General features: G+C 35.8%; 2 protein-coding genes across 2 annotated transcripts; one reads left to right on the top strand and one right to left on the bottom strand.

Annotated features, from left to right (window-relative positions):
- Nucleotides 1–482: 482 nt before the first annotated feature.
- BO82DRAFT_426593 (uncharacterized protein) lies at nt 483–2,996 on the top strand (the record flags this gene model as incomplete). Its single annotated transcript, XM_025640366.1, has 1 exon — nt 483–2,996. One exon carries the CDS (start codon nt 483–485, stop codon nt 2,994–2,996), a length of 2,514 nt encoding a protein of 837 aa, XP_025494979.1.
- An 8,746-nt stretch (nt 2,997–11,742) lies between these two features.
- Nucleotides 11,743–13,408, bottom strand: BO82DRAFT_210586 (glycoside hydrolase family 76 protein). The gene is made up of 3 exons (XM_025630685.1): nt 13,211–13,408; nt 12,869–13,113; nt 11,743–12,804 (listed from the first exon to the last, which is right to left on the bottom strand). Exons 1-3 carry the CDS (start codon nt 13,311–13,313, stop codon nt 11,770–11,772), a joined length of 1,383 nt encoding a protein of 460 aa, XP_025494978.1. The 5' UTR covers nt 13,314–13,408; the 3' UTR covers nt 11,743–11,769.
- Nucleotides 13,409–14,290: the final 882 nt, after the last annotated feature.

Genomic DNA, 14,290 nt, shown 5'->3' with positions numbered 1-14,290 from the left:
GTGCAAGCCATGGAAAAATACAGATTTTTCATCTTGAAGGATGCACTTGAGCACCTTAAGATTTGTGAATTCCAACCATGCACCATAATAATGAACCAAGTGCGCTGCAGTAGACGAGATCTACATCACATGGCGAGCTGGGCGAGTGACCCAATACCAATCACGCTGTATCGAAACATACTACGTATGAAGAAAAAAAACTGCTGGGCCAGCAAATATTACGGCCAGTTGGATGGTTCAGAAATAGGGCAATCTTAGCTGCGTCAGCAGGCTCCTGTCCGTCCTGTGGACCCTGACGGTGGGGACGCGGAGTAACGGAGAACAGGTCATATACCTATTTCCAGTCATTCTACTCTAACAGAAACTCTACTAAGGACTTTGCAAGAGATATATAGAGGGCTACTAACCCAGCGGAAGAAAAGCCTCTCCTCCCTTACACCTCGCCCTTCCTCTTGAACGCAAACACCAAAGGCATTTCCGCCATGGCGTCTCATAACCCCCCCACCGCCGACATTGAATCTATTATTTCCCAGCTTACACTCGACGAGAAGATATCGCTCCTTGCAGGAGCTGATTTCTGGACCACTCATTCAGTGCCAAGGCTAGGAGTTCCCGCGCTCAAACTGTCGGATGGCCCAAACGGAGCCAGGGGCGCCAATTTCAAAGGCTCTATGACGAGTGCATGTTTTCCGGCATCCGTCTCCCTGGCATCTACCTTCGACAGGGACCTGGCTGAAAAAGTGGGAAAATCCCTGGCCGAAGAGACAGTTACCAAGGGGGCCCACGTCTTACTTGGACCGACAGTCTGTCCGCACCGGGATCCTCGAGGGGGACGAAATTTTGAATCGTTCTCCGAAGACCCTTACCTTGCCGGAGTGTTAGCAAGTCACTATATTATCGGACTTCAACGGGAAGGCATTGCCGCTACGATTAAACACTATGCATGCAACGAGCAGGAAACACGTCGATTCACCATCAACGCTCAAGTCAGTCAACGAGCTCTGCGGGAGATATACCTGAAACCGTTCGAAATCGCAGTCAAGATGTCGGACCCCTGGGCCTTGATGACGAGTTTCAATCGAGTCAATGGAGAGCACGCTGACTCCAGCAAAAGCCTGTTTGATATTCTGCGGCAATGGGGCTTCAAAGGCCTGACAATGAGTGATTGGGGAGGTGTCAATTCCGTTGTGGGAGCGTTGAACGCGGGCCTCGACCTCGAAATGCCGGGTCCGCCCACCCAATATACCGCACAAAAGGTCTTAGATGCTATTGAGAGCGGCTTTGTTCTTGAAGAGACCTTAGACCGACGGGTAAAGGCACTTTTACAGCTCTTAGAAAAGACCGGAAAGTTTGCCAACCCAGGCATTCCTGAGGAGGTTGCAGTCGATCTGCCAGAGCATCGGCAGATTATCCGACAGGCAGGTGCCAATGGCATCGTCCTCCTCAAGAACGACAATAGTATCCTTCCAATAGAGAAGAGCGGACTTCAGTCGGTGGGGCTTCTGGGGTTGGCCAAACACTACCTTGGACACGGTGGTGGTTCGGCGCATGTCAACAGCCATCGAAAGATCACCCCATACGACGCGCTCGAGGAAGCCCTGGGCAGTTCGGTTCAGCTCAGGTATGCTGAAGGTGCGAAAATGAACCGCAATCTTCCCTCGTTCTCGGAAAACGTGGTCAATGAGGACGGTCATCCCGGCTTCAACTTGCAGGTGTGGAGATTGTCCGATGTGGATGGGAATGGTACCACATCAACTGTTGCGAAATCCGAGTTTCAGTCCAATGATTGCACCGACACGACTGCTGCCATTATGGTGGGGACGTTTACACCAACCCGCACGGGGAATCACTACCTCGGCTTCTCTACCGTTGGCAACACTAGCGTTTTCATTAACGGCGAACCTGTTTTCGAGTATGAGGGGAACTGCCCCGATGTCATGGCGTTCCTTTTGGGTACAGCCGCCGAGGAAAAGAAACAATACCAGTTCATGGCCGGGAAGGAGTACAAAATTCGCGTTGAAGCCAAATCGGCGCAGGATACCACCAGCGGGCTCGTGACCTACGCTTCCAATATTGTTGGCTTCAATGTTGGCTTTATGTATGAAGACGAGCACGACGCCGATCTTCTTTCCGAAGCAGTCGCAGTGGCTCGGTCATCAGACATCGCTATTGTTTTTGTTGGGAATACCCCAGAGTGGGAGACCGAAGGAGCTGACCGAGAATCCATGAATTTACCTCGTGATGGATCGCTTGACAAACTTATCCAAGCCACCGCCAGGGTTAATCCCAAGACAATTGTCGTGAATTTTACAGGAACTCCAATCACCATGCCATGGCTTGCGGACGTATCAGCCGTTCTTCAAGCCTGGTTTCCTGGACAGGAAGCCGGTCATGCCGTTGCTGATATCCTTTTGGGTACGGTCAATCCAGGCGGCAAGCTTCCTGTGACATTCCCCAAATCCATCACAGACAGCCCAAGCTATGACAACTTCCCCGGTAACCTTGACACCTTGACAGTTTCGTACGAAGAGGGCGTCTTCATTGGTTATCGTCACTTCGATCGTCAGCCTGAAGCCGTACAGTTCCCCTTCGGCTTTGGCTTATCGTACACCACGTTCGAGATATCAAATGCGACTATATCCACCCAGCACATAGACCGACAGAATGACTTAGTCGTAACCGTGAATGTCAAGAACACGGGCCCTTTAGCGGGCACTGAGGTTGTTCAGGTGTATGTTGGCCCCAAAGAAGTCTCATCGCCCGTCAGTCGACCAAAAAGAGAGTTGGCGGGGTTTGCGAAGCTCAGTCTCCGGCCCGGGGAAAGCAAGCCAGTTTCAAGCTCCATCAGCAAGGACAGTGTGGCATACTGGGACGAAACAATCGATGCGTGGTCCGTCGATGCGGGGATATACGGGATCTATATCGGGAACTCCAGTGTGGACCTGCCCTGTCGACTGGAATTTGTGGTGGAAGATTCCTTTTCTTATAGGCCTTGAATTAAGTCAATTTAGCACATTGACATACAGGGATTCGGATACGAGTTCACCGCAAGGAACCCATGGGTTCATTCAAGTCTTGAGAATTTCCCTATTTACATGCCCATGAAAGAAAAACTGGCTGTGGCAATGGAGAATAGTTGACAGAAATAAAATCAAAAAAAAATAAATAAAAATAAATAAATAAAAATAAAAATATGTTTGGTATGCATATGATGATATCATAAAGGACGTTGTCTATTCGTGCAAGAGATACAGGGCTAGCATACGGTCCTTCAAAGGCCAGTTCGAAGATATCATACAAGATTCGAGTCAGAGATCTTTCCGGGAACGAATCTTGCCCACCCGCGTAATAGTAGACGCTCTGCTCTTCATCTAAAACTCAGCCAGCGACTTGTACATACATATCGGCCCAGACTTACTATTCACTGTCGGTACCATTCGATCTGGCGAAAAACAAGACGTTGGCGTCACCGACGTCTTGGTTGAGTTTAAGACGACATAAAGCTGCAGCGTTATTGCGCCAAGCGGGACCTCCCCCTGGCTGATGGCGGACCCACCCGCGACAGGGTCCAAGACCCCTCCCACAAACACGCAAGAAACCATCGTCGGCTTCACGGAGGACGATTTCGAACCCAACTGAAGCCGGAATAGGTATATAAAATATTACTTACAGAAAAAAAGTCCTATAGAACTATCTATAAAAAATACTTATAAAAGGATAAATATAGTATTTTAAGTTACTAATAGGCATACTGGTCCTTTTATAGAAAAAAAATCAGTAATCTATAAATATATATAGATTATTATAAATGTTACGGGACGGATGGATTGTGCTAATCAAAACGTGCCTTTGAATAAGAAGAAATAGCTGAGGAGCTATTTCATCTGTTTGTACGAAATTCTTTTATGTGTGCGCTAAGCTAGTGCTAGTTTAGTACTTAGTATGCAAGACCTCAGATACCAACTGATATCTGAAGCTGAGCTTTATAATAGGGTTTTAGTTCTATAATAAAAGCCTTTTTTTTTTAGTATCTTCTGCAGTTTCTACTTATATAAACAGCCGTCCAGGGTTCAGAGTAACAGTTCTGTACTTCAGCCTTTTTTAGATAATATTATAACTGGTTAGTAGGTAGTATATATATAGGCAAGGCCTGTATTACTTATTATAGCTCTTTTTTCTATATAAACCTCTTCTATCCAGTAAATACAGTAATTTTTTAATAAATAGAATCTTTTTTTTCTGTACGTTCTTCTTTTATCCAGTAAATAGAATTTTTCTTTGTACTATTTATATAACTAGTTTTAAGAGTGTGGTTAGGCTTAGCTACTAGTATTATATAAAGTATATAAAGTACTATATAAAAAAACTACTCCCCCCCCTCCTTAGCTTTTTTTTTTATATATTTTTTTTTATTACCAATCTGTTTTTCTTATATCTGTATAATTTCTGTTATTTTTTTTACTTATTAATATTATACTTTCTTCTTCTAACGCTGGGGCTGGTAAGTCTGATTATCCAGATAATATACTAGTTCCTATTTATTATAATCTTTTTTAGGTTTTTTTTACTTTTGCTAACTGTAATTTACTTTTTTTATCTGTATAATATATAATTATTTATAACCCCTATACTGGTGATATAGAGTGCTGGGTTACTATACAACCAATAGTATATAGTAATAAAGTCTTACTCTAACTTTATTATACTCCAGATCAGCAGCATGTTGTTGCGGGACGGATGGATTGTGCTAATTAAAACATGCCTTTAAACAAGAAAAAATAGCTGAAAAGCTATTTCATCTGTTTGTATAAAATTCTTTTATATGTACGCTAAGCTAGTGCTAGTTTAGTACTTGGTATATAAAATCTTAGATACTAACTAGTACCTAAAGCTAAGCTTTATAATAGGGTTTTAATTCTATAATAAAAGCCCCCCCCTTTTTTTTTAGTATCTTCTGCGGCTTTTATTTATATAAATAGCTGTTTAAGATTTAAAGCAACAGTTCTGTGCTTTAGCCTTTTTTAAATAATATTATAGCTGATTAGTAGGCAGTATATATATAAATAAGACCTGTATTACTTATTATAGCTTTTTTTATATAAACCCCTTTTATCTAGTAAATACAGTAATCTTTTAGTAAATAAAGTTTTTTTTTCTGTATATTTTTTTTATCCAGTTAATAAAATCTCTTTTTATACTATTTATACAACTAGTTTTAAAAGTATGGTCAGGCTTAGCTACTAGTATTATATAAAGTATATAAAGTACTATATAAAAAGGCTACTCCCCCTTTTTTTAGCTTTTTTTTTATATATCTTTTCTTTATTTTTTTATTACTAATCTGTTTTTTTTATTTATATAATTCCTGTTATTTCTTCTGCTTATTAATATTATATCTTTTTCTTCTAATACTGGGGCTAGTAAGCCTAATTATCTAAATAATATACTAATTTTTATTTATTATAATCTTTTTTATATTTTTTTTAATTTTACTAACTGTAATTTGCTTTTTTTATTTATATAATATATAACTATTTATAACCCCTGTACTAGTAATACAAAGTACTAGATTACTATATAACTAATAGTATATAATAATAAAATCTTACTCCAACTTTGCTATACTTTAGATCAGCAGTATATTTAGTATTTTTTTTATTATAAATTTAAAATAAAGATCGGTGCTTTTACTGTGGCTTAGATAAAAAAATCTAATAGTATTTTTATATAAAATACTAATAGAGTTAGATACACACCGGGCGCCTTTTTTATATTAACAGCCTTTTAATTATATCCTGTGGTTTGGTAATATTATATTATTATAAATATAATAATTAGATAAAGTTCCGGCAGACTGTATAGCTGTTTAAATAATAAAATAAAGTCTATACAGACTGTAAGTTTAAAAATTATAGTATATATTATAGCTATTATAATCCAGATAAGTCTAAATATAAGCCTTCAGTAATTACTGTTTTTTTTTTAAAATATTATTAAAAAATTAGTAGATTAAATTAGTGTATAAGCTGAATTTAGTATAGTAGTATCTGATTTTTTTATTAGATTAAATACAGCTCTTTTTAGTTAGTTTTAAAAAATTTAAAAAGAGCTTCTCTTTTCTTTTTTTTTTATTCCTTTTTTTTTTTATCTTAGATTTGTACAAACCAGAGCTGAGGGGAAAAAATATTAGTATTAGTTTTTTTTTTATTTTAGCTTTTATTTATTTAATAGTTAGTTAGAGTTTAGCTGGGGCTACAGCTGCTATTATACAGCTGCTTTTATATTATTAAATACTAAGGCTGGTTCTTAGATTAGTTTTATATAGTTTTTTTATTTAATAAAATACTATAATTGGCTCTTCCGGCCTTTTATTATATACTATTTATTAAAAAATTTTTTAATTTTATATTCTTTTTTACTGTTAACTATTATGGGCGGTGGTTGTAAGTTTTTTTTATTTTATAACAGTAATATATTATAAGCTATTAGACAAAGTAGATTAATATAAAATATAGAATAAATATTTTTTAGTATATTAAATTATACAGTACATAATCCTATTCTTTTTAAAATAGTGTATTTTATATTTTTTTAATCTAGCTTTTTATTAGGGTGATTTATATAGATATTCTGTAGACTTAATTATATCTAGTCGCCCTTTTAGTACAACAGAGCAGCTTATTAGAATTAATTAGCCTATTTTTTAGTATTTTATTATATATAGGCTATAGCATTTTGGGCCCAGTTTAAAGTATTATATATCTTTTATATAATTATATCTTTTTATTAAATAGGGCTGGAGGCAGCAACCTCCAGATCTATATTTTAAACTATTTTCTAACTGTTTAGATTTAACTTATAACTATAGCTTAAGAAAAACAGTAAGAATTTTATAACTATATTTATATAGCTGTTAATTGCCAACTCTGCTAAAGGTAGTAGATTTATCTAGTTTTTTTAGTTATAGTCTGTATAAGCTTTTAGATATACTTTAATAGTATTATTTATATATTTTGTTATTCTGTTTATTTAAGAATAATAGGCTGTAGATAGTCTTCTAGTAATCTTTAGTAGATTATATATTCTTTTTTATATATAATTTATAAACTGGATGTCTTAATCTAAGACTATAGTTTTTAGAGGACTGTATTATCTAAAAATTATTTTAACTAGGGCCTAGAGTGGCTTAACCTGACCGTTATACCTTAACCTTAACCTGGCCATAACCTGGCGGTCAGGTTAAGGTATAAAAAATTTTTAACCGTACAGTTATAGTCAGGTTAAGATATAACTATTACTTTAACTGTTTATATCTGTAGGTTAGAAAGATTAGGTATAGTAGATAGATTAATAACTGCAGGTTAATTTATAATATATACATCCCCCTTATATAAATAATATATAAAGTATAATATATTTTTAATTATAGTATAGTAATATTTTTTAGTTTTAGTCTATCTGCTTTACCTACTTTACCTGCTTTATCTAATTGACCTGCTCTATCTAATTAACCTGCTTTATTTAATTAATTTAATTAATCTAATTAATCTGTTCTATCTGCTCTACCTGCTCTACCTAATCAACCTGTGCTATATATTCTATCTAAAAAATATACTATACTTTATAAAAGACTTTTATAGAGCCTAGTATAAAAAAATAGTATTTATTATTAGATATACTAATAATATTATACTACTCTTTATACTGTCCAGAACGGTGATTATAATAATATAAAAATTATAAAAACTAGGTTTCTATCTCTATCTAAGTATATATAATATTTAAAGACTTAGATAAGGCTGGTTTCTCTATTACTAATAATAATCTATCTTTAGAGTTATTTTTAAGATTATCTATATTTTTATTTTTACTAATATAGAAAATAGTAATCACCTTATCCTCCTCTTACTTCTTAGGTGTAAAGATAATTAAGTCTGGATTAAGATTATTAAAAATATTCTAATACTTCTTACTAATAGTAAAATAATTAGTATATATCTAAAGTATAACTGCTTTAATTATATCAGAATAAAAACAGCTCCGGTAATAGTAGCAGATATTTTAAAAATTATTAAATAAGTATTTAATATTAATACTATTAGTTGCAACTAAAAGAAAATCTCTAGCTATTTAATAGAGGATAGGAAACTGATTATAGTAGGACTTTTAGTAAATAAAAATATCAGTATACCCTATAATATTTAGAATAGTATTAGTTTAATTAAACATATTTCTTTAAATTATATACTTTTAATATTTAGATATATTTTAAGTCTTTTAAATATCTCTGCTGTAGGTGAGAGTCTCTGGTATTTAAAAATATTATAAAAAGCTTTATCCAAACCAGATAATAATACAAAGCCAGATAATAGTATATTAATTACTGGGTTCTGACTGTAATAAAAATAAAAAACCTTTTTAAAAATAGTTTGGTACTTATTATACCAGTTAATATTATTATTAAACTATATATTCTTTTTAAACTTTTTAAACTTTGATATTGGGTTTAGAATAGTTATAATTATATAAATATAGCCTTCTGTCTGATAGATATAATAATAGTATTTTTAAAGCTTTTAATATATATTCTGCAAGCTTTTAAGAATCTTCTTCTTTCAGGACGCCTGCTTTCTTACTAGTTAATTAATTAAGTAATCTAAATAATTAAAAAAATTATTATAAATATTATAAATCTTATAAACAGTAGACCCACTGTTCTTAGATAGATAGAATATAAAAAAAAAGAGTATAGAAGCTTAAAAAAATACTCTATTTATTTCTACTTAATTATAGTAGGATAAAAATAATTAATATTACTATACTTACAGTGCTAAATAAAACTTTTAATTATTTAATAAAGATTAAGTACCTGGTAAATTATAAGATAGGTTAAGTTTTAGTAGGTTTTATAGTCCAAAAAAAGATAGTAAACTAATCCAGATTTTAATTGTTGGATAAGCTGGAACTTTTTATAGTATTAAAAGCTTATATTTACAAATTGTATAATCTTTTAAATCTATAATTAGAAATTAGTATAATAAGCTATTACTAAAAGAAGATTTTTAAAAGCTATCTGTAAAAGGCTATTACAGATAGTTTTTAATATAAACAGTAGGGGCTGTTTATATTAGCCTTTTATAAATAGCTTTTAGAATATATCTTTTTAAAAGTTTTTAAAATATTAAAAAAGGCTTTAAGACTTTTATTATAATTCTTTTATATATATTTAACAGTACTGTTTAAGGCCTTAATCTAAAGTTTTTATAAAAAAGTATTAACTATAAGCTGAATTATATAAGTAAAACAGAATATATAATACTAGCTCTAAATAATCTTTAAAAGATTAGAATTAATTAAAGTATTATAAAGCTGGATGCTCTGGCTGAGCTGGGCTTAGAGTTTAAATAAAATTATACTAAATATTAAACTATTATTACTAGTATTATTAGTTATTATATCTAATAACTGATAAACCAGATTGTGTTTATATAAAATTAATAAAATAATTATAGCTAGATTTTTACTAGTATAAAATCCAGATACCGGTTGGAAGCCCAGTAGAACTTTATAGTAATCTATATCTTTTATTAAAAAATATCCAGTTAAAGTAAGAAATACTTTTTAATTAGGGCTGGTTTAGTAGTCTACTATAATTAATATCTATCTATTATCTAAAAACTTTAATAACAACTGTGTATATATATTTTTCAATAACTTTAAAAGATATTTTTTAATCTGCGCTTAATTAGGAGGACTTGGTTTTTAGTAGAAAAATAAAATAGTAAAATTAATTAATTATTTAAATTAAATATACTTAACAGTTTGGAACAGTAGGCAACAGACAATTATAAAGTATAAAACTTAATTTTAAAAATTCTGTTTATTATAGGCTGTAGAGGCCTAGAGAAAGTAATAATTAAAAAAATATCTATCTTTAAAAAATAAAAAAATAAATAAATACCTGTAATAGTCCTTTATTTAGTATCTAACTAATTATTTATTTAGATATAACTAATAATATTTTTTTTACAATCCTTATAAAGATAGTAGCTTATAAAACTAGTTTCTAAGTTTTTAATTTCTAAATATTATAAAATATAAAGGTGTGCAGTACAGTAGATATAAAAGGTTTTATTAAAAAATAATATACTTTTTTAAAAGCTGTTTTATATTATTAATAACTTATTCCGCCTAAAATAAAATAGCAGTTTTTAAGCTTATATATAGGCTTTGGAAAAGATTATCTTCTGCTACTAATTCTAAAAAATAGGGATTTTTTTTAAAGAATTGGATATAGAACAATCTTCTGATTTTTTACAATATATATAATCTTAAGATTTAAAGGGGAAGAAAAGATCTGGCTTAAAAAGCTTATTTTAGTTTAAATATTATTATAATTTGTAAAAATCTGAAAAACAGAAGAAAAAGGCTTAATAGTATTTTCTAAAAATAAGCTAGATAACTATAATTAACTTATAATTCTCAAACTACTCTATAAGTAATAAATATAGAAGAATAAAAGCAGAAAACTTTATAAAAGCAGTTTATTTTACTTTAAAATATATTTTTATATAAATATAATCTATTATATTTTAATATACAGCTAAAGCGCCCGCCGCACTTTATATATTTTAGTAGGTCTAATAAGCAGAGAATTATATCTAAAGCCCAGAATTATAAATATTTAGAACCAACTAGATTAAATAAATTAAAGATCTTATTTTTATATTTGGAAAAGGCTTTTGCAGAACCTACTATAAAAGATATAGTACCTAGTATTAAATTAAATAGTTATTAGAAAGTATATTTGCTAAGAAAGACTAAATAAGTAATATAACATAGGATCTTAAGCAGATTTGGATCAACAGAATATTTAGGATTATTAAAATTAAAAAAATTAAAAAAGTTAATTAGATTAATAGAAAAATTAAGATTGTTAGTATTAAAGAAGTTAATTAAATTAGCAGAGTAATTAAGATTATTAGAATTAAAAAGATTAATTAAATTAGGTATAGAGATTTATATTATATTATATACAGCCCAAACAGTACTGTAATTATATATTTTTATATATATTTCTTACTGTAAAAGTAATAATTTTATAAAAAGCTGGAATTTATCAGCACTACCAGAAATTCCTTATTATTTTTTAAAAATAAAGATAAAAAAGATAGTAATACTTTACTTAGTTACTTTTAATTAATTTAAAAAGCTTTTTTTTATATGTTTTTAGGCAATAGTTAAGATAGTCAGATTAATAATCTGTTAATCTAAATATATCTTAACTGTATTAAAGCTAAAAGAGATATAGCAGATAAGGCTTAGTACTAAAAACAGTTAAAACAGTTAACCACCCAATTTTTAGCTATACCGCAGTTAGATATAAAAATTTTCTTAACCTGGTTATAACCTGGCAGTTAGATATAAAAATTCTAATTAACCTGACCTGACCTGGCCGTTAGCCACTCTAATCCCTATTTTCCACACCCTGTGGTTGTATGTGCTGACTGAGAGCTTGGTACGGACTATATTGCGTGCAAATCATAATAATGCTGAGTAAATCAGCATTTCAAGCCCTACTGTGGAAACTTTACGTTCTCGGAGAGGCCAGTAAAGGTTGCCGGGTCATCGGACAGATATAAAAAGAATCCGTTGGCCACGCAGGTATGCATTCTCAGGACGCTTCGCTTGAAGAACAATTCAATTCAATACTAAACACTTAAGACTGGGTATCATTCTAGCTCACTACCACCAACTTGCATTCGCACGTCACAGCATGATCATCCACACCAGACTCCCCACCGACATGGCGACGAGAATAACCGTCACAAAGGCGGCGCCGACGCGGTCGCCCGTCGTAATAGTGCTGAGGGTCTCCTCGTCGTTGGTATCGTCGGAGGTGCCGGCGGAGGGGTCACTGGTGCTGTTACCGCCGGTGGAGGCGGTGCGCGGGGTGGCGGAGGAGCTGATATAGGGCAGGAGGGAGGCGACGAAGACGTTGACAACACTCATCTGCTCTTCGAGGCCGGACCAGCCGTCCCAGGTGGAGTTCCAGCGGACGCCGCAGGAGCTGTTGGAGTAGCCTGTGCAGGACGCGGCGGCGCCCTCGGCGGAGCCCTGCAGCTTGGGCAAGATGCGGCTGTAGGTCGAGGGCACGAGCATGGCTGTGAAGGCGAGCCAGTTGGACAGGAGGCCCTTGAAGATGATCTCGTCGCGGTTGCACACCTCGGTGGGCTCGCAGGTGATCTCCGACATGACGTTACCGCCGTACTTGGTCGGGAAGAAGGTGTCGAACGTCACATTCAGCAGGCCGTTGACAGCCGTCTGCCACTTACTGCGGCTGGTGCCGTTGGTGTAGTTGTACATGTATGCCGCGCCCCCCAGAAAAGCCCCGTAGTTGTACGTCCACTGGTTGTCGCCCTGGGTGCTGCAATCGTTAGTCGTCTCCGTGGAATCGGCAACGTTCCAGGTCGAGTTGCTGAGCAGCGGCGTCGACGCGGACCAGTCCCAGATCTTCTCCGCCCATTCGTAGTACGTCTGGTTGCTGGTGTAGCGGGCAAGCCGCGCCGAAAGCTGGAATAAACCCGCGTTCGAGATCGTGTTCTTCATCGTATACCCACTTTCGTAGGTCCACATCTGCCACCGCATCCCACCGTTGCACGAGGTAGTATCCCACCGCGCGACTTGGGTGTTGAACACTCCCTGCGCCAGCGCCAGCCACGAATATCCATCGTCCGAGTTGGGAAAGTTGAGCTCCGCCGCCGTCATCGCCGCCAGACCCCAGAACATCTGATCATCGTTTCCCTGGGTGTTGTCAGATTGAGCTGATTGAGCGGGGTTGTCGAGGAAGAAGAGCAAAGCTTCTTACCAGCCAGCTACTATAGTTGGACGGCATGTAATCGCAATCTCCTGCTTGCCACTGCATTCCTTGAATCACCTCCTTGTTGTATGTGCTGTCACTGGTATAGTGGTAATACAGAATGAGAGCCATGAACATCGCGCCCCCCTCCCACCACGTATCATCCAGCTTCCCCGGTATGTGACCTGACTCGTTGCCATGATAGTAGGACATCAACCCGTACGCAGCGGTGCTGGCGGCATCTTTAATGGATTCTGCAGAATTTGTAGTGATCAGCAACCTGCTTGTGGGAATTTCGAGAACAAAACAAGCAATTCAAGCGAATTGACTAAGTAAGGAAAGAAAACATACGCTCACTGCTAACTTCAATGTCTATGGCGTGCGTGACGTGGACAATCGCAAAGACAATAAGCAAGCATCCCAGCCAAGCGGGAGCAGACCGCAGATTCCTCATAGTCTGAGAATTTCAAGCGTCCAGGACAAGTTTGTAGAGCAACAATCCCCAGCTTAAGGCATCAGACTCCAGCAGAAGCGACAACATCTCGGAAGGAAATTCTCGAGCCAGGAAAACTGGCGATCGATCTAAATAAGCCTTCTTTCTCAGCAACTCTAATCAGCTCCCAATCATCGACCGGTCTCCTGGAATTATTCCGGCACTGGCGCGTAGAAAGCATCGTCTAGTAAGTAGTAGTCGTCAGCATCCACGAGTGTATTTGCTCGGCAGTCCCCACTATTCCCCGCTTGAACGTGTGCTCCCCCTAGGCAGCAGAGATTTAGCTCCGTGAAGATAACGCTACCGATGGCGGGTTTTTCCATCGATATAAACCGGACCGGTCTGCATTCTACTTATCATTCTTGAAGACTGAGCCAGTAGGGCGATAGACACATCGCCATTGTGGGTGATTGAAGATCGGCAATGTCATCACGGCGGCGAACATTCCAGCCCAGAATTGCGGGTCTCCACAAGTGGGCTCCTCGGTAGTGCCCGACTCGACAAGATTCCTCATCGCCAATGGTGCCAAGAGGACTTATTGATTCTCCCAAATGAGGCTTGGCTGCTTAGCCCTAAGTTCTCCGAGACTGCTGTTCAGAGTTTCGTTACTCAGCCCCTGCTAACTCGTGCTTAACTAAATTGCTGAGAGTGGGGAGGCTCGTAGAGGATCGCACTATGTGTTGCGCTTGTTAGCGGTTCGTGATCACATGCTTTCCAGTTGTTGAATCAACTTCATGAGGCTTCTCAGGTGCAGAATAAGATGCCTTGAGCAGAATGTTTGGAAAATCGAGGATACACGCTGGCGTGGTTGGTGGCATCGGGCTTTGATTTCCCGATTAGATAAGCATCTGAATCGCTCCAAAATAATTGGATTAGGAAGTGGTATGTGTCCCAGAGCCTGAAAGGCTAGATCTAATAGCCCATCGGTGGTTTTGAAG

Source organism: Aspergillus uvarum, assembly GCF_003184745.1.
Source record: "Aspergillus uvarum CBS 121591 unplaced genomic scaffold BO82scaffold_9, whole genome shotgun sequence".
Taxonomy (NCBI): domain Eukaryota; kingdom Fungi; phylum Ascomycota; class Eurotiomycetes; order Eurotiales; family Aspergillaceae; genus Aspergillus; species Aspergillus uvarum.
This window is presented reverse-complemented; position numbering and strand designations above follow the sequence as displayed.